At 35.4% G+C, this 19,773-nt stretch overlaps 1 protein-coding gene across 3 annotated transcripts in view; it reads left to right on the forward strand.

The window, feature by feature from the left end:
* Positions 1–277: 277 nt before the first annotated feature.
* The window catches only part of LOC124359712 (biorientation of chromosomes in cell division protein 1-like 1), a 46,136-nt gene continuing 26,640 nt past the window's right edge, over positions 278–19,773 (forward strand). For 2 of the 3 annotated variants that reach the window (XM_046812678.1, XM_046812679.1), the window contains exons 1-3: positions 278–623; positions 15,886–16,010; positions 16,240–16,469. In XM_046812678.1, coding sequence (XP_046668634.1) covers positions 486–623; positions 15,886–16,010; positions 16,240–16,469 — 493 coding nt within the window. In that variant the 5' untranslated portion in view covers positions 278–485. The remainder of the gene's footprint in view (positions 624–15,885; positions 16,011–16,239; positions 16,470–19,773) is intronic. The other variant, XM_046812680.1, reaches the window with a different exon arrangement.

Consider the following 19,773-nt stretch of genomic DNA (forward strand, 5'->3'; position numbering starts at 1 on the left):
GAAAATAAAACAATTAAAAATACATAATAAACAAATATATGAAAAAAGATAAATAATTCAAGCTCTACTTTATTGACACCAATAATAATTCGTTTATGTGATAAAAAATAAACAAACAATGTATAATAAATAACTTATATGGCATACATCTGTTTTTTCGAAGCAGGTAAATAAGGAGAATTAAGCCAAAGAGAAGGTTTTTGTTTTGTATTACGTAGTATCTTTGATTATACTAGTTACACAAACAGTATTTTGATAGTTTTGTTTATGAGTGTTGATTGTTGTGTTATGACTGTACAATACTGTCTGTATTGACTGTCCAGGTAGTAGTCATCATTATCAAGCATAGAGTAAAAAAATAATTCAGTCAGTGAGAGTAGTTTGTGTTAGTTCGTGTCCGGATAAGACAGACAATGAAATTGTTTGGAAAGTGAGCTAGTTGTATTTGTGCTGTGTTCGTTTATATTTTCTATCGGATTGTAAAAATGACTACTCCAACAGTGATTGAATCATTTGATAGACCTGCAGATCCAGTATTAACAAATAAAATTGTCACTCATTTAAAATCGCAAGGTATATTTGATCAATTCAGGAGAGAGTGTATGGCCGATGTTGACACCAAGGTATTACGATAGGAAGTGTTGTTTTTTGAATATTCAAGTGGTCATTATAGATTTAAAACATTGTATACATAGTATATTTGTAATTTAAAGATATCCTTTATAAAGATTTACGTGGTAATGGGATTTATCTCTATGATTGCATCATTTTTGAGGTTATGTGTTTGACCTGCACATCCTTTCAATGGCCTTCACAGTTACCTTCTCATCATAAAAATACTAATAGTTCAAAAGGCTAATGTTAGACTCATATTTTTACACTAACGGTTTTAATCCATATACCCTTAATTTGTTTTTTACTAATTGAATTTACTGTAAAAGTAGCAAGCATACTTAAAATCTCATCTAGATCAGAGTTCAAATACTCACTATATTTAAAGATATTAAAAAAATACCAACTGTGATGATTGCTTTAGAAAGAACACATCTGAACTAATATAGAACTTAGTTTCTTATCTTTTTGAAATGTTAGCCTAAATCAATTTATGCATGTGAATTACTGTTATTTAAATTTTGTTCCAACAATATTAAAACTAGGATATATTATATCAACTTAACAGTAGGCTAGAGAATTAGGTAACCTTCCACTCACTTTAGACTTAATCCAAGAAACCGTACATAAAAATCACCAAATTGTATGGGCTAGAAAACATTTAAATAAACCAGTAGTAGGACAGTATTTTAGCGGTCAACCGTTCCTATACTTTTCATAAATGTATCTCAACAACAACTAATACTTAAAATTGTTAAATATTTAACATGTTAAATATTTGCGTATTCTATCAGATAGTTACCTTATGACTTTGGGTTTGAATTTATAAAAATCCCACTTTCCCATCTGACCCTCAATGGGCTCACTAAAAAACACAGGGTAAATCTTAAGATCAGCGATCTTTTGTATGCAAAAAATTACGGCGATTGGAGCGGTAGTCACTGATCTTAAGATTTACCAAACACAGATCTGTGATTTTAAAATACTTTTGTATTCTTTTTTTTTTGGTTGATTACAACTCTTCTTAAAGCTTTTGTAAAAATATTTAACATAGCGTATTTCCTGACATTTTTGTTAATACTCATAGGCCTAGCTTGATAAAAAAATTCGGTAGTTGTGAAAGTAGCGGTCGGAGTGGCAAAATACAAGTTTTTAACTTATTGGAATTGTTCTACTGAACAAAACAACATAAGGTTTCATGGGGTGGAAAAGAGAAATAAGAAGTTGTAGAACATAAATATGATGTGGGACTACTTTTCATGCGTGGAGCAATATTTCCATGTTGTACAGTTCGAGGAATTTAGCTGCGCACGTGACCTTGAGTGTGTGGTGATAGGCGGGAGGGGTAGTGCGATAGCATTATGCGCTGCGTCCCGAAAACATTTCCAGTGACTCATAGGTAAGACCCTACTTTCAGGAATCGTATTGGCCCAAATAACTCACGACACTCGCTAAAATCATTCTGTTTTGTGACAGTGCTGATTGTGGTGGAATTAAATAATAAGATAATACCAAATAATAGCAATAATAGGACTTATCCTTGTTTTTCAGTTTTTATAGTGTTATTTAACGTGTGTTTGAGAATAACGTATTTGTCAATACTAATCTGCAAATCGAAATCGTGAGTTAAAAGTCGTTAAAGAGATTGTTGCGCCTTCATCTCAGCGGCTAGCACGTAAACGCAACCCGTTACACAGATACCGTTTATTTGTTGAAAGGGTCGTATTAGGGCCCTACGAGCACAGCTAAATTCCTCCAACTGTACATCCACGTTGGGCGTCACGTGACGTTTTGTGTCTGTGTTTCAACCTCATGATGATGTCATCAGATGCGCCACCATCTTTGGAACTGTACATGAAAAATAATACTGAAATGAGCAGAGGTTTGACCCAAATGAAGGATGGTTTTCTTAATTTCAAGCTACAAATTAATTTGTATGGGGTGAGACGAGTGCCCCTGGCCATCAGCATGGGCTGTGGTTTGGTGATGCCACACGGTGATCTCAACAAAAGAAAGAATCCCTCGAGATAGTACCTATCAGTAATATATCAAATTCTTGAAGGGCTGATCACGAATATAAATGAAAAGTAATGCAAAAAAATTTATGTAAAGTGTATAAAAAGTAATAAATCATGTAAAAACTCAATATTAACATTTAAATGTACAGTAATATAAAACACCATTAAAAGGAAATAATCTCGTTTCAGTCAAAACGTATCTCCTAACGTGCTTGACAAAACACTCTGACACACACAATTCGTTGAACTAGTGCAGGGCTGCCCAACCTACGGCCCGTGGGCCGAATCCGGCCCGCCAGTCAGTTTTATGTGGCCCGCCTTGTTGCCAAAACAACCAAATTTGTTTACAAGCATTTGAAATATTAAATAAATACAAATTTTGAGAACCAACCAGTCCAGCCTATTTCACGTAGAACGAGCCGTATTCATTTGGTGAAGTATGAGTGTTGAAAGAAGTAAAGTAGTTACTGACAGATTTCACTGACTACGGTGGTGGCTGCCGGCTGGCGAATAGAGCGCGCGTAAAGCACGGCACAGCGCGCGGTGCGGCGACGTAACCCCTACCCAACTCAAGGTCACCACTCGCCACGTAATTTGTATGTCCTAGTATCCTAGTAGGATTAATTTAAATCAATGTATTCAATTTATTGGTGACTTTTTTATTGTTCCCTCAGAATTAGAGCAAACATCCAAAAGTCTGGGTTTATATTTATTTCTACTAAAAGAACCTAAAAACATAATGTATTATAAACCTTTACCTAACAACTAATAAATAATAAGAAATTACAATAATCAGAAAACAAGGGCCAAATAACCTTAAAACTCATATTTTGCACACGATTTCTGGAACAAAGCCCGGGCAATACGTTTTGTTTGGGGTTCCAAATCCCCTGGGATGTTGGCCCGCTTGTCCATAAAGGGTTTACAATGTGGCCCTTGAGTAAAAACGGTTGGGCACCCCTGAACTAGTGGTTTGTTCCATGGTTAACAAGCACTCACTCGATCCGAACTAGGCTACAGTACACAATAAATTTTGAAGCACTGGACCATAGGCCCGCGTTCAGATAACATACGCCATCAGGGTCGGCCGCAAATAACAGTGTACACAGATATCGAGTTACATTGCACACAAACAGAACATTAAAATATTAAAAACTTAACTATTTTTTATGAATGTACTCTCTAAAACCATGTTATTTGTCATTGCACCCCCTAAAACCATCTATATTTTTGTTTAGGAGGATGAGCAGAATACGTTAATAATGTCAAATTCGTGATTTGCCGAGTTGTCCATTAAACTCATAGATACCAAAAATTCAAATACGCTGTACTTTTAATTTCAAATGCGTATGCAGTGCTGTTAAAAAGAATTATATAGTTTAGAAATATAATAATATTGTTCATATATTTCGTGAATGGAACAGTTGGTACTTGCGGAAACATCAATATTTCACTGATTTATTTAGGCTCAGTTCATAAGAGCGAGATCACGGTGTACCCTCTGGATCACTTTCTTAGTACTTGCTAAGCTCAGTCAGGCATTATCTGTTATTCAAGATGAAGGCGCAAAATGGATGAAAAATATTGTGCTTATTTATTTGGCTCATCAATTGTATGTGCTTAACAATACACATGAGACTCTTGGACTCGTCCTCTTGTGAATTCCGTCTTTTAACCTGTTAACCACTTATCACAGTAATGGGCGTCGTGATTGGCGTTTAGAAACTGTGTCGTCCATCACGAGGGGGGACCGTGATGATGACTCACGTTATTAAATATTTGTTTAAATATTAGTATGGGCTCAAATAATAAAGTTTATGTTTTAAAATGAAACAAAAAAACGTGTACTATAGATATAAATGTGTATAGACCACAGAAAAAACAATCGGGTTGTTATACTAAATTTTTGGATTTGTTCTAACCAGTTACGTTATTGAATTGTCATCGATGTTATATTTTGGTAAAATGATAGATAGGCTTTTTATTTCATAAAACTTGGTATTTTATTTTTGAATGTTTCTGTAGTATAATCTATTGTTTTAGTAAATAAATACTTAGTGTTATTATGGTGGTGTAATTTGATTTTGCCAATATGGCAGAACCTTCTATGAGCTTCCTCTATGTTGAATGCTCATAGCCTATATATTGCCTTGTGACTAGTTTGCTTATTACAAAATTATTTTCTATTAAATTTCATTCAACCTCACGCTCTTGCATTCTAGATGAATTGTGGTGTTATAATTTACTAACTTACTAATGTATTATTTACATTTAAACTAACAGAGTAGCTTAAGTTAATTTGCTTAGGTACAAAACTGCCAAAAAGTCATTCAAACATTACAGACTAATAAATCAATAAAAAAATATTATTTTTAAAAACACCTTGCACAGTTTTGTTTGAAATTAAATGTGCAAAAGTACAAAGAAATAATATAGCTTAGTAGCATAAAATTACTGATGTTAATAATTAATTCATAAATATTTTTTATAAATTCTTTTTTTCTTTATTGAGTTTTATTTAATTATTTTAGAAGAAAGTTTTTATTTTTCTATGCTTCTCAATGTTGCCGGTCTCATCTATAAAAAATGGTACCAAAAGCATTGTTCTACGATAAAAAATAGGAGAATGGCAATAGTTTGTGTGTAAAAATACAAAAACGGCAAAAAATGCTTGGTATTCAAGTGCACTGGTTGCATTCTATGGCCGGCATGTAGCCGACACATGTAACTGGAATGGCTGGCGCTCTGACGCACGCACCCATTATTTGCTTGGCGGTCAAAGGATTAAAGGGAGCTTCTGTTACTATGTTTAACATCCACTGAAAGAAGATGAATGTAAATTATTCAATTTCTTCCGCATCAGTGTTTAATCATTTAATGAAGTAATTGAAAGGTTAGCATAGTTATTAAAAGGCAAATACTGATATGAGACTTTCAGTTCCACATTTAGAAATTTGGTTGTGACACTAATTTAAAAGTATTTGTTCATTAATAGTTATTTACTTATTTATAATTGGAAAACTCCGTTTAAAGTTGATATTACAATTGGTTGTTACATACGAGGTGTGTTCAAAAAGTATCACGAATTTTGTGTGTTTTCAAAAATTATTTATTTATTTGTGAATTTAGCTATTTTGTCCCCTTCAAAGTAATCCCCCTGAGATATTATACACTTGTGACAACGTTTTTTTTTCAATCTTCGAAGCACTTCAAAAAATAATTTTTTTGTATCTTGTTCAGCTCCTCCTTTGATGCCGTCTCTATCTTGTCAATCGTGGCATAGCGTCGTCCTTTCATGGGCCTCTTCACTTTCGGGAACAAGAAAAAGTCACAGGGGGCCAGATATGGGGAATACGGTGGCTGCGGTATCATTAGTGTGTTGTTTTTGGCCAAGAAGTTGCGTACAAGCAGCGATGTGTGAGCAGGGGCGTTATCGTGGTGCAAAAGCTAATTTTTGTTTTTCCACAAATTCGGGCGTTTCTGGCAGATTGCTTCGCGCAAATTGCGTATAACTTGCAGGTAATATTCCTTATTCACTGTTCTACCTTGTGGCAAGAACTCATGATGCACCCCGCCCCTGCAATCGAAGAAAACTGTAAGCAAAACTTCCACATTCAACTGAATTTGGCGTGCTTTTTTCGGTCTTGGTTCGTGCGGCAGCGTCCATTGAGATGATAGAGCTTTGGTTTCTACGTCATAACCATAAACCCACGATTTGTCACCAGTTATGACCCTCTGGAGCAAATTCGGGTTGTTGCGGACAGATTCCAACATCTCATTAGCAATGTTCATGCGATGCTGTTTTTGATCGAAATTGAGCAATTTTGATACGAATTTTGCGGCGACCCATCTCATGCCCAAATTATTGATTAAAATCGAATGGCACGAGCCAATCGATATGCCTAGGTCCTCGGCAATTTCTCTAACGGTGATTCGACGATTGACCAATATCATTTTCTTCACTTCATCAATTTTTTCGTCTGTTGTTGAAGTGCTCGGGCGTCCAGCACGCTCTTCGTCATTCTCATCTTCTCGGCCTTCTTAAAACATTTTGTACCACCGATAAACATTGCTTTTGTCCAAAGTAGCTTCTCCATATGCCACAGTCAACATTCGGAATGCATCCGCGCACTTAATTTCGTTTTTCACACAAAATTTTATACAGGTTCTTTGTTCCATTTTTGGAATAGGTAAAAATCTAAGACATGCAAGCAAAGCAGCTGTCAACAATTAACTGAACATTCAAAATGGCCGAAATTGTCAACATAAGTGAGAGACATATGTACCAACATAACGCCACAAAAAATTGAAATTCGAATATACGTAACCCGCAAAAATTCAAAATTCGCGATACTTTTTGAACACACCTCATATAACAGGATTGTAAACATAATAACAAAACCAACAATGATAATAATATAGCTAACAACATAGATAACAGTAATAAACAACAACAGAGATAATTTACAACAAAACAACTCTATAACAACATAAATACAACTATGACGACAATATATAATATTACTTAGAATATTGTGGACGAACAGTTTAACTTATAATGGTTTAAAAAACAGCGGCCGTCAATGTATTTGCGATACAGTACAGGATGTTTCAAAAAGAATATACATATTACAAAGTATGATTTTGTCCAAACTGTGCCTCGGCTCACCTATTTGAGAAATGAACACAGTCTAGTTTATATTAATAGCCGCTAGATGTCAGTTGTCTTCTGTTTTGTTTGGTAACCGTCATATGTATAAAATGGATACTCCACAGGAGAAATCATTGTATGCTCTCGAGTTTGCGAAATGCAGTTCCCTGATTACAGTGCAGACATTTCAGATTGAGGTACCAAATTGATTTTCTGAATGGGTGGAATATTCGCAGATGGTATTGACAGTTTGTCGATACAGGATGTGTATGTAAAGGAAAGAGCCTTGGTCACCCTCATTCCTGAAGAAAATGTTGCATGAATTCAAAGTGCTCTCCAATTCTTGTCGTGCCAGTCAGGAGTTAAACCTGCCAACAACAACAATTTGGCATGTTTTGAGACTTTGGTTGGTTATGAATCCGTACAAGTTACAACTGTTACAAGCTCTGTATCCTGATGACAAACAAAAGTGTGTGGTATTTTATAACGAGATTCTTGATGCTATTGACAATAATAACACTTGCATAACATACGAATTCAGTGATGAAGCTTTTTCCTTGTTAGTGGTCAGGTAAACAAACACAATGATGTGCCTACAGAATCCACATGCAACATTGAACATGTACGAGATTTGCTCAAAGTTGATCTGTTTAGTGTGATATCCCGATCATTAGTTTACGGTATAATTTACTTTGATGGAAACACGGTTAACGGTCAGCAGTATCTCAGTATGTTACAAAATTAGTTGTTTCTGTTGCTGCACGGAGACAACTTTATTTTTTAACAAGACGGGGCACCTTCTCACTGAAGTTGTTTATGTACTATTACTCCTACAGAACCTGGAAGAGTTGAAGAACAAGATTTGTAGTGCCATAACATCGGTGACGAAGGATTTGCTTGCTTGGGTATGGAAGAAATTTGAGTATCAATGTGATATTGTTCGTGACGCTGATGGAGGACATACTGAACATCTGTAATCTGAACTTGAGAGATTCGTAAATATGTGTGTAATGTTTCATATTCCATGTCTTAAAGTTTATTAAGTGTTTGCATTCGTAATACGTATATTCTTTGTGAAACACCCTGTATTCTTAATAATTCTGCATTGAGAGTCGGTTCTTACTGAGATCCTGAAGGATGGTTTTACAATGGAAACTGGTGCTGCTGTGGTTCCGGAAGAAGTCTATGTAGGGGGCGACAGCATTGCTCAACATAAGTGTCCAACATGTCCCAAAATCAACATATGTCGTGGGATGTTAGCATGTTGTAGCTAGGCTATTACGTTTGGTGAGACCGTTTCGTGAAGAGCTCTTGGAATCTTGTGTTGAGAGCGGTTTAGAACTCTATGATGGATAATTACTCAGGGCAGTCCACCTTCCTGATAGGTATCTTGTAAAGAAAGAAAATGTCCGCAATCTCATGATGAAAGTGGAGAGGATCGAGGCCGAGCTGGTTCTTAAGTTCAGAAATGGGAGTGTCCAGGTACCGATAACCCAACTGCAGTCCTATGAGCTGAAGGAATCTGCTGGAAGGAATCTAATTGCAGTTTTCCGGTGTGTGAGAGGTAGATGGCTGACCAGATGTTAGGGTAGTATTCAAGTTTTTGGTGGATAATTAAACAGTAAATCTTATGAAGGGTACTTATCGAGAAAGGGTTCCTGGAGAGACAGAACAAAAGGCTCAGATATCTATTAGCACTCGAGCAGATTCTGCTAACATGCTGGGGACATATTGGATGTAAATATGACACCAAGGTCACGGATCTCTGTGCATTGCTCGAGGTTGTTGAAGCCAACCTTGTGTGAAAATTCTATAGGGCTGGCACAACAGTGAAAAGAGACTACCTTGTACTTTTTTGTGATAAAGTTCATAAAGTTGTATCTGTTCCACTCAACAACGGCTTCAAGAGACTGCTTTAGGCGAATGCAGTCTTGTGTGAAATATCTGAGAACAGCGTGGCGACATCTATAAAGAGAAGAATATGGTCCGGAATGTGATGAGCGAAAAACAGATTGAAAAGGAATGGCCACATTAGGGAGCTGTGGGGGGACGCCTGAGGTTGCTACAAATGGTGGAGAGTTGCAGGATGCAAACTTGACGGTAAGACTTTACTCCGCTGGGTACGTTTCGAACCAGCTCAACAGCAACCCAAGGATCCCGTACCCCTTCAACTTGGCAATGAGAAAAGGGTTGATAAGATGGTCAAACCTTTAGCATAGTATAGCCTGATAGGATCCAGTTCTAGAGCTAAAGTACTTTAGTCAGAGTTGACCCGCTGTCTGAAGCCATGCTGCTCGTCGTACACAACATGGGATAGACAGGGTGATAACTGATCCAAACAAAACCGTCAGACACTGTGCTGAGAGCTGGTAGGCTATGAAGTTGGTGGCCAACTGAGTCCAAATGAGTCATGTCCCTGTATTTTGGTGTAGGCTTTACGTAAACGTGTTTAAGGATGTTGGTAAATAATTCTTGGGTTATAGTGGCAACAACTGCATCAATGTAAGAGATGTAAATAGAGTAGCAGGTTCTTGATCAATCGGCTCATCTGTGGCTTAGGAAGCTAAATTTGAGGAATCAGCCTGGTATATGAGACGTGTAGGCTATTTTAATATAATTATTCAATAATAGTAACCAAAAAGTTTTATTAAGGTAACAATATAGCTACCTAATCGCAATTTATCTTAAACCTTCCCACATGTGTTATGGGAAATCCCATGAGGTAAATATGACTCCAACACGTGTATGGCGACAAATCTCGCTATTGAAGTTTTTTCTTCCGATTGGTTTACAGCAGTTTGTAAAACTGGTGATAAAATGTGTTATAATTTTAACTGAATGACAGATAACAGATGCGCTCTATTCGTAATTCTCAGGCGCCTGTTATCAGTCCAAAACTGGTTGTCATAGCTGGGGAACACCATTTTTCTGGTGTAGTCCGGTGCTTTTGATGGCTTTTTCCGTGTATGGAGAATGATTAGTGCAATTCTTGAGATCTGTACTCAAGCTCTGTTCCTACATCGAATTGTGTGATATATGTTACATCTGAACATTGTTTACAGCAACTTTAGGATGACTTTAATTGAGATTTCAATTCTATGTATTTTTATTAGGTATTATAATATTAACTAATGTTTAGGTTGTGAGTAACAGCTGATCATTTATATTTTACATTAGTTAATATTTTATGCAGATAAGAATATGCATTTTTGTGCGTCTGTTTTATTTTTAAATAAAGCTAAATTTCAATACCTATTATTAATTTTTTCCCTAAGTAATTCACATGAATCTTTTCAGAATTAAATGTTCTACAAATCTGTTTAAGAAAAAAATGACCTTTATTTAACATTTATGGAAGTAATCTTACGTTAAACACAAAAATGTGTTATTTCTTTGCACCAATTCTTGTGTTTTACGTAAGATATCTCTGAAAGTATTGCATTTACAGCTCTGGGACGAATTTTAATAAATTTTTCAGATATAAAAACATAAAAAACAATCGTATTTGTATCTTTGTAACTACCTTTACCATTTTTATACGGCCTGACTTCACCAAGGGTTCTGAAATCCGGGCGAAATCTTTTGCTAGGCGTAACTCGCTAACGAAGCGTTTCCGGGCATATGGTTATATGAACTTTTTTACTTGTTTTTAGCTATAGAATAAGCTCCCGAGAGATTGCCGTTTAGTTTTGAATCACCCTGTATATATATACAGGGTGTATATTATGTCTGGAAACACCCAAATATATCCTTTAATAATTTAAATATAAATTTGAAACCTCTTACAATCGTGATAGAGATTGGGCATCTACTTTTTGGAACAATGTTTTGTTATGTCACACCAACGGGGGACGTCCTGCCGAGGGTATCGTGAATATTCTTAATGGAAGCCTATACCTTGTGATACATAATTTTAAAGGTAATAGCTTACTGAATTGAATGCCACAAACCGCATCTCAAGGGAATTATTCTATCAGAAAATAGAGCATTTTTAGTATTGAAAATTTACTGATGTTCAACAATGTAATTTTAACATGGTTCTTGCCACAAAATGTGTTACACTAATTTTTTAGCATTTTTTTAAATGTTCAATTAAATAAAACAAAAATTTCATTTTAAGCTGGTTCTATTAGCACAAATTTGCCAGTTTTTATTACAGTACAATTATGGAAATACTTATGTTATTGATTTCTTATTACAAATAAAAAATAATGTATGCTGTTAGAAAAGTCTTACAACAAACGTTTTCCCTGCATTTGGTGTCAAAGCAATTGTTCGAACTGTGTTCCTTCTACGGTTTGACAATGAGCCAATCTTGTGTAAAATGATTCGACAGAGTTGCCTAACATTTCTTCAGTTATCAAAGCAATCTCCTCTATAATCCTGTTTCTTAGGTCTTCCAAATTATGAGGCTTTCTTCTATAAACATTGGATTTTAAATGACCCCATAGGAAATAATCGATTGGTGACAAATCCGGAGATCTTGGAGGCCATTCGATTTCTCCTCTTCGGCCAATCCATTTATGAGGAAACCTTAAATCCAAATACTCTCTTACCTGTCTCCCATAATGGGGTGGAGCACCATCCTGCTGAAACCATACATTATCAAAGTATTCTCCTGATGCAATTTGAATAGCTGGGATTATTTCATTTTGGAGCATATTGTAGTAAAGTTCGGCATTTAAATTTCCATTGATGAAAAAGGGTCCAACAATTTTGTTACCTAAAATTCCACACCATACGTTCAGTTTTTGTGGTTGCTGTGAATGGGACTCAGTAATCCAATGTGGGTTTTCACTAGCCCAGTAAAGGCAATTGTGCCTGTTAACATTGCCATTTAGGAAAAAAGTTGCCTCATCAGAAAATAGTATGTTGGTCAGAAAATCTCTATTGTCATCACATTTGCGCATCACAAGTTCACAAAACTCAACTCTTCTGTCGTAATCATCCTCACTTAACTGTTGGACTAAATGAACTTTAAATGGTTTGTATTTATTAATTTTCAAAATCTTACTCACAGACATAGGGTGCATATCATGTTGCTGTGCAGCTTTTCTGAGCGATGTATGTGGGTCTTCAATAAATGTTTGCAAAACATCTAGTGCATGTTCTTCATCTGTTGCAGATTGTATCCTACCCGACTTTGGCCGATTACGTACACTCCCTGTCATTTCAAAACGCTCAATAGTTTTTGATATTGTTGAAACACTTATGGGATTCCTTTCTGGGAAAGTGTCATTAAACAAATTACAAACTTCCCGATAAGATCTTTGACGATCGCCATATCCTCGCATCATCAACAGAGTAATTCGTTCTCTTTCAGACAATTCCATTAAAATGCCAAATAAAAACTGAACTACTGTAATTAGATAACTTGTTGACAGCAATGCTTCAGAGACACTGATTAACTCGACAGGAATGATATGACCTTTGTCCATTTGTAATTCCCAAGCTTAGACCTGTCTAGTGAAAGCTCCATGCTCAACAAACTGAAACCTGTAGACCAGATGATTAATAACACAATAATGTTTCTCATAGGCTAGTGACCTTTGTCTCTTTAAACCTTCCTGCTGACTGGAAAACACCAAGTACAGATTCATAAGTAATCAGAGAAAGTGACTCATAAGTTTTATTCATTGTAATAAAAACTGGTAAATTTGTACTAATGAAACCAGCTTAAAAATAAATTGTTTATTTTATTTTAATTGAACATTTAAAAAATGCTAAAAAATTAGTGTAACACATTTTGTGGCAAGAACCATGTTAAAATTACATTGTTGAACATCAGTAAATTTTCAATACTAAAAATGCTCTATTTTCTGATAGAATAATTCCTTTGAGATGCGGTTTGTGGCATTCAATTCAGTAAGCTATTACCTTTAAAATTATGTATCACAAGGTATAGGCTTCCATTAAGAATATTCACGATACCCTCGGCAGGACGTCCCCCGTTGGTGTGACATAACAAAACATTGTTCCAAAAAGTAGATGCCCAATCTCTATCACGATTGTAAGAGGTTTCAAATTTATATTTAAATTATTAAAGGATATATTTGGGTGTTTCCAGACATAATATACACCCTGTATATACTGTATATATATATATATATATATATATATATATATATATATATATCACATCACTATTATGTCACATGTTTGTTATCTCCTTCTTATCCTTCCATGTTTATCATCGGGGTTGTATAATAGATGAAATGGAAATTGTCTTAAATAAGATATGTAAAAAGAGTTAAGGATTTTGGATATTGAGTTTTGACTGGGAATCACCTCTTTCTTTCATCCCCATCATCAGACTTGGATTCTTTATAAGGAGTCAAATTGGAAAGGAGATATAAAGGATATTTCTTCTATTACTTACTAAAGTTTTCTTCCTTCTATGCTGGCCATTATCAAGTCCTGTGTTGTCATTTACCACAAGATTTATGGTTTTGAAGAGATGACTAGAATGCTGTTCTCTCAATACAGTTACAAACCTTTGTAGTAATTTCTTTTTCAGATTAGGAATTTTAAAGCTACTAAAGAAAGATCGGGAGAATACCATTCATGGTGTTTGAGATTATTTACCCAAAAAGCAATTCTATGACAAAAGTTCTACATAAAAACAAAAATATATATTTTCTAATCTATGAATTAATTCTTATTAGTTACAACACTATAACCAACCATTTTCCAACAGCTCTCGAAAAAGAAGAAAGGAAAAATATTAAAAATAAGAATATGCTTAAAAAAGCGTCTAAAAATGTTTTGAAACCTAAAGATAAAAGAAATATATACACTCTGTGGCCATACCTGGAAGGATATTTTTGCTTACTTAGGCTGGTTTCGTGGGAAGATTGGACGGAATTGAGAAGTTTAATTCAGATGTCTTTTTTGAGTAGGTTGGGTCGTGCAGAGTGGAATGCTGTTCTGCAGGGTGGTTCCTTAAATATATAGTAATAAATTTATATAAATTATTTTATAAAATTATAATATATATAAATAAAATGTTCAGGCCCAGCCCAAAATAACACCTCAAACCCAAAAATTTCATTGTAGCTTAATTGTATTCATTTAGTATTGTGATTACTGGCATAATCAATTTTATGAGTAAATAATATGTTTTTTATAATATAAAAAACCATGTGACACTACCAATAATTGATATTGAATTATTGATATAATATCCATTGGAGTTAGTTGTTGTTTGTTTATGTTTACCATAATGGCATTGCTGATATTAGCAGTGTAACATGCCCATGATTCCACATAGTTAAAACAACAATAACATATTAAATCAAGGGGATCCCTGGGAAAGAAAGAGCTGATGCCTTGGCCAGCGTCAATTATGACAGGCCCTCAACCATTCTGCGGTGTTCCAAGGTGTGAATCCTTTGGGGCTATCTCGAAATGGGTTCACGCTAAACATGAGAGAAGGTGGAGGTTGCATCCGGGTATGAGAATGAGCAGAATGGTACTACAGTCGCCTTCCTCCAGAGTGGGGTCTGACCTTCTCTCACTAAATAGATCAATGTCTTCTCGGGTTATAGGTCTGATCACGGGACATGGTCACCTGAGGAAGCATCTTCACAGAGTCGGCAGGAGGAACCGCTCTGTAGAATATGTGATGAGCAGGATGAAACTGCTGAACACTTGCTCTTTGATTGCCCTTCAATAGCAAGTGAGCGGTATGCCATCTTTGGTAGTTTGGACAAGGGTGGTGAATTTCCCCAGGAGGACCTGTGATAGGTTGTTTTCGGCGGTTTGTGGAACTGCTGAAATCATAGACTGGTAGGCCTCATGGTGTGCTTCCGTGGTGCGCAAAAGGCCCTTGAGGCTTAAGTGCATAGCAGTAGGCCGCCTTATAGAAGAAGAAGTGTGAAAATTAGTAGAAAAAATAACTGGTGTATCAGTAATAACCACTGAAACAAAGTCATTCATCTACTACCATGCCAATGTGATCTGTTGGCAAAAAAAAAAAAAAAAAAAAACTATTCTAAGAATAATAGCATTCTGGAAACGAATGAGATCCTGCATTACGACAATGTGCCAGTTAATACATCAAATCTTGACCCCCTTTTCATATCTTTTTAGCGAAATACAATATCAAACAGCCCCAAAAGCCTCCGTACAGTTCTGACATAGCTGTATATGAATACTGACAATTCCCAAAACTGAAAATTCTTCTAAAAGAATAAAAGACTTGAAGACATGGAACATATGAAACAAAGTGCAACAAGAGATCTGTTGTTAGCCATTCTGAAAAATGAGTAGAAGGAATGTCTCCAGAAGTGGGAGGGGCGGTAGAAGACGGTAGCACGTGGTTGTGGAGATAAATATTTTGAAGAGAACTTGTTCACAGTTGCCGCTGAGTGGCTCATTTTTTGCCTAAAGTTAAGGTTGGGTATTTGTCAGAGAAACATTGTGTAACACATCCAGCTAAATTGATTATTATTTCATAGGTAGTAGTAGTAGCAGCCCTTGTTATCAACACTGCTAAAGAATAAAAAAGTTTGTTAATTTATGTGTATATCCTTAGTGTTATTATAAGACAAAAGACTTTTAATATTTCTCGTAGCAGTTTAAAAATTAATAAATATGTTACAGCCCGCTTATCAGAACCTGCGTCAGAGAGTCGAGGGGTCTGTGGCTGCATTTCTAAAGATGAATCCTTGGAGACCAGATATGAACAAAAACCAATTGAGAGACAATCTTAGGAAACACATTCAGAGGTATAGGCAACTTGAACTGTATTAAAATACACTCAAGTTAGAGATTATGTCATGTAAGTTTAGTTAATAGTTGACTAACTTCATATATCTTAAAGTTATTTAATTTATTCAACTGCTTTATGTTGGCTTGACGTGTTTGCTGTCTGTAATTGTTTCAGTGCTTGCCTTATATTATAATCGTCTGCTTTATAATATTTTCTATTAACTAAACTGATTAAATTGACTTCAGTGGAGGGTTTCTCGACATTGGCGTGGATCGTATAGTGGACCAGGTGGTGAACCCCAAGATTTACACAGTGTTTCTTCCAAAAGTAGAAGAAGTGGTTCACAACTGCCTGGGCATGGACAAGGGCAAGCCTGTGTTTGAGCCACCCCCTACCCCCGAAGTGAAGAATGAACCACCACCTAGGTTTCAGAACAAACACAACTTGGCACCAAGGGCTAGAATACCGGCACCGTGTAAGTAAAGTTCAGTATCTGGCTGTACCACAAGATAATTGGATTAATTTATTATTGTATTAACCTTCCTGCTGGTCAGCTACTCATTTTGAGTTCCTCTATATTCATTTACATTTTTTATTGTATATATACATTACATTGATGCTGCAGAGCAGTAACAGATACAAAGTCACATTAAGTTAAAAATAATCGTAATGTAAAAGTAAAATAGATTTACTAAGTTACAATTATAAATATAAAACAAATTATAATAAAATAAAGTCGATATTACTCCAAACATGTGTCATTTAAAAACTCATTTGTTCTATAACAGACTTTTTTTAATAATATTTATTAAATTTATTTCTCAAAAGTTAACACTATATTTGTATGAGTTGTATTTTTTAAGTAAGGCCCATGTAGTTGTAGACACTAGTAGTTTGCCCGCATACCGCAATGAGCACATGTGTTGTGTACTGGCATACCTCGGAAACATTTGTGCTCAGTTTCAGCTCAGTAGCTAACCTGTATGTTTCTGTTCGGTGCTTTCAAAATGTTTAAGACTATCAACTCACCCGCCGCGTGTGAGGATCGTTCAGTGAAACTGTTTTTGTTAGCAAGAAACCTGCCTGCTGCAAAAATTCATTGACAGATATGCAAAGCGTACGGTTATACAGTTGTGAGTGAAAGCAAAGTGCGTAAGTGGGTACGACAATTCAAAGATGGCCATGACAACTTCCATGTTGATGACCACTCTGGTTGCCCTTCTTTGGTTACAAACGATTTGGTGGCATCAGTTGAAGTGAGGTTTCGTGAGAACAGGCGCTTTACAGTAACAGGTCTCAAACGAATGACCGTGTCGAGATCAGTGCTTTACAACATTGTTTTTGAATACCTACAGTTTGGGAAACTGTGTTCCCATTGAGTCTCCTCGAAACTCCTAACAGAGGACCACAAAAACTAAATATTTGAGTGTGCGATGAGGTTCTTGACTCGTTATCAAGAAGGAGGTGATGGCTTCTTGAGTCAAATCATAACTGAAGACTAAACATGGGTTTTGCATATTATGCCTGAATCAAAGCAACAGAGCATGGAACGGAGACACATACACACTCGCCTGTAAAGGTGAAGGTCAAACAGACCCTGTTCTAGTGCAAACTCATGGTGTACTGTGTTTTGGGATAAGGTATGGTATTTTATCGGTCAACGTCATGCAACGAGGAACCACTATCGATTAGTCTCCATTTATTAAGGAGACTCAGAAGCATACTTCCAAACCCTGTGAAAGTCACACAGAGTGATTCAAAACAAAAGACGCAGCATGCTGACGAAGGGAATTGTCCTTCTCCATGACAATGCAAGACCTCACACTGCACGCCAGACCTGTGATTTATTGGACAGTTTTGACTGGGAAGTTATTCACCATCCACCCTACAGTCCTGATCTTGTGCCGAGCGATTACCATCTATTCCTCCATGTCAAACAAGTCAGTGACAGCCGTTACAATGATGACAACAACGTGAAAACTGCAGTGAACTCTTGGTTATCAGGCGGCAAGTTTTTATGAAGAGGGTATTTAAAATTGGTTGAGAAGTATGATAAATGTTTTGAAAAAACTTGGCAACTTTGTTAAAAAATAGATTGAAGTATTCTTTCTGAAAATAAATTTTTGATTTTGAAATAACGTTTTGTTGTGTACTTATATTCAAACGGACCTTACTTTAAAATTAGTAGTAATTTATGTTCTATTATTTCAATATATTGCGATTCCTCTTCCAATCTCCTACTGTTGTTTTTTCCTCGTTATAATCTTGCGTCACTTTTAATGAAGTTTCACCATTATCTAGTATCTTTAAGGCTTTCAGATTTTTCCATTGACAACCACCTTTTTTCATTTTGAAGTCATCACCACAAATTTGAGACTTGACAAAAGCAAAACAGAACAAATAGTCTAACAAAACGGTAGAAACGAAACACAAAACAACCCTTCAGCAAAAGAGCTGCGTACGCACTGAGAACTGTAGGCTGGCGCACGAATATGAGGTGTACAGTCTGGTAAAAGAAAGGGGCTGCCTTGTGCTGGCATCTGCTGCGTATAGTCGGGTGTGACAACGTGGGCTGCCTCACGTGACATATTGCGTAAAATCATAGTACATGACATGTTGCTCTGGAAGATTAGATAACTCAGAATGTCGGATAACCGAGACTTTACTGAAGTTTATTTTGTTCTATGAGTTACCAGAATCAAGGATAGTTTCATTTTTAATTCATCCTAACACATTTATGCTGATGGCCAAATATTTTTTTATTCTCTAACATTAAAAAATATAGTGAAGCTGATAGATGTTGGTACATAGTGCATTTTCTACTATATACGGCTGATGCTGATCGGTATTTGAATCATATTTTGATACAAAACATCCAAAAACAACTAGGTGGAGGCGACGTTGGATAAGTGAGTGATGATTAAAGTTAAATTTATCCTTTTGGAAAGGGAAATCATGCTAATGCCATTAAAATGTATTTTGTAAACAATTGTCATTAGGCTATATAGTGTAATTTACAATATTGAAGTGCATTGAGAGTGTTTATTTATAAATAATAAACAATGAATAAAAATATCATCATTTATTTAGAGTTTTATTTTTAATATGATTAGAAATATCATACTACATTTAAAAAGTTAATTAAATAATTCTTTTCAAAATATAAATTTAAATCTAAGTAGATTACAGGCTTTGTAAACCTTTATATGTCCATTATACAGTGTCTAAGACAAGCTTTCATTAAAAATTGTTAACTTCCAACAGAGAAACACAAGTCAAAGTCAAATCATATCTCTATAAATATGAAATTTGTATACAAGCTGTATTGTCTACAAGATAAGATACATATTAATTTATTGTAAATGTATTATCATTGAATGCTGAGCCTCTCATGGTTTTCGTATCTTTTGATGTTTAAAGAGAACTCATCAATTTATTATGTTTATAAATTTATTTTAACATTATAAGTTTGATTTTTAATACCTAGATTAATAAATACTTCCTGATTGTGCAAAAATGCTTGGTCTTTTTCTAGTTATATGTGTTAACAACAGTGGCATGCCATTTGAAACATGAATAAAGACACTCCTCTCCCCCTTTAGGAAGCAGCCCCTCAAAATTTTGAAATACCAAAAGGCATGATCATAGGCGTTGTCATTTACTTAGACATTTTCCAAATGTATTTTTCATAGTCAATAATTCAAGAATGAATAAAAGGTAGTATTTTAAATACATTCTGTTTTGGGTTTCCAAAAATCAAATTACTCTATGAAACATTA

The sequence above is a fragment of the Homalodisca vitripennis genome, chromosome 4 (genome assembly GCF_021130785.1).
Source record: "Homalodisca vitripennis isolate AUS2020 chromosome 4, UT_GWSS_2.1, whole genome shotgun sequence".
Classification (NCBI taxonomy): Eukaryota; Metazoa; Arthropoda; class Insecta; order Hemiptera; family Cicadellidae; genus Homalodisca; species Homalodisca vitripennis.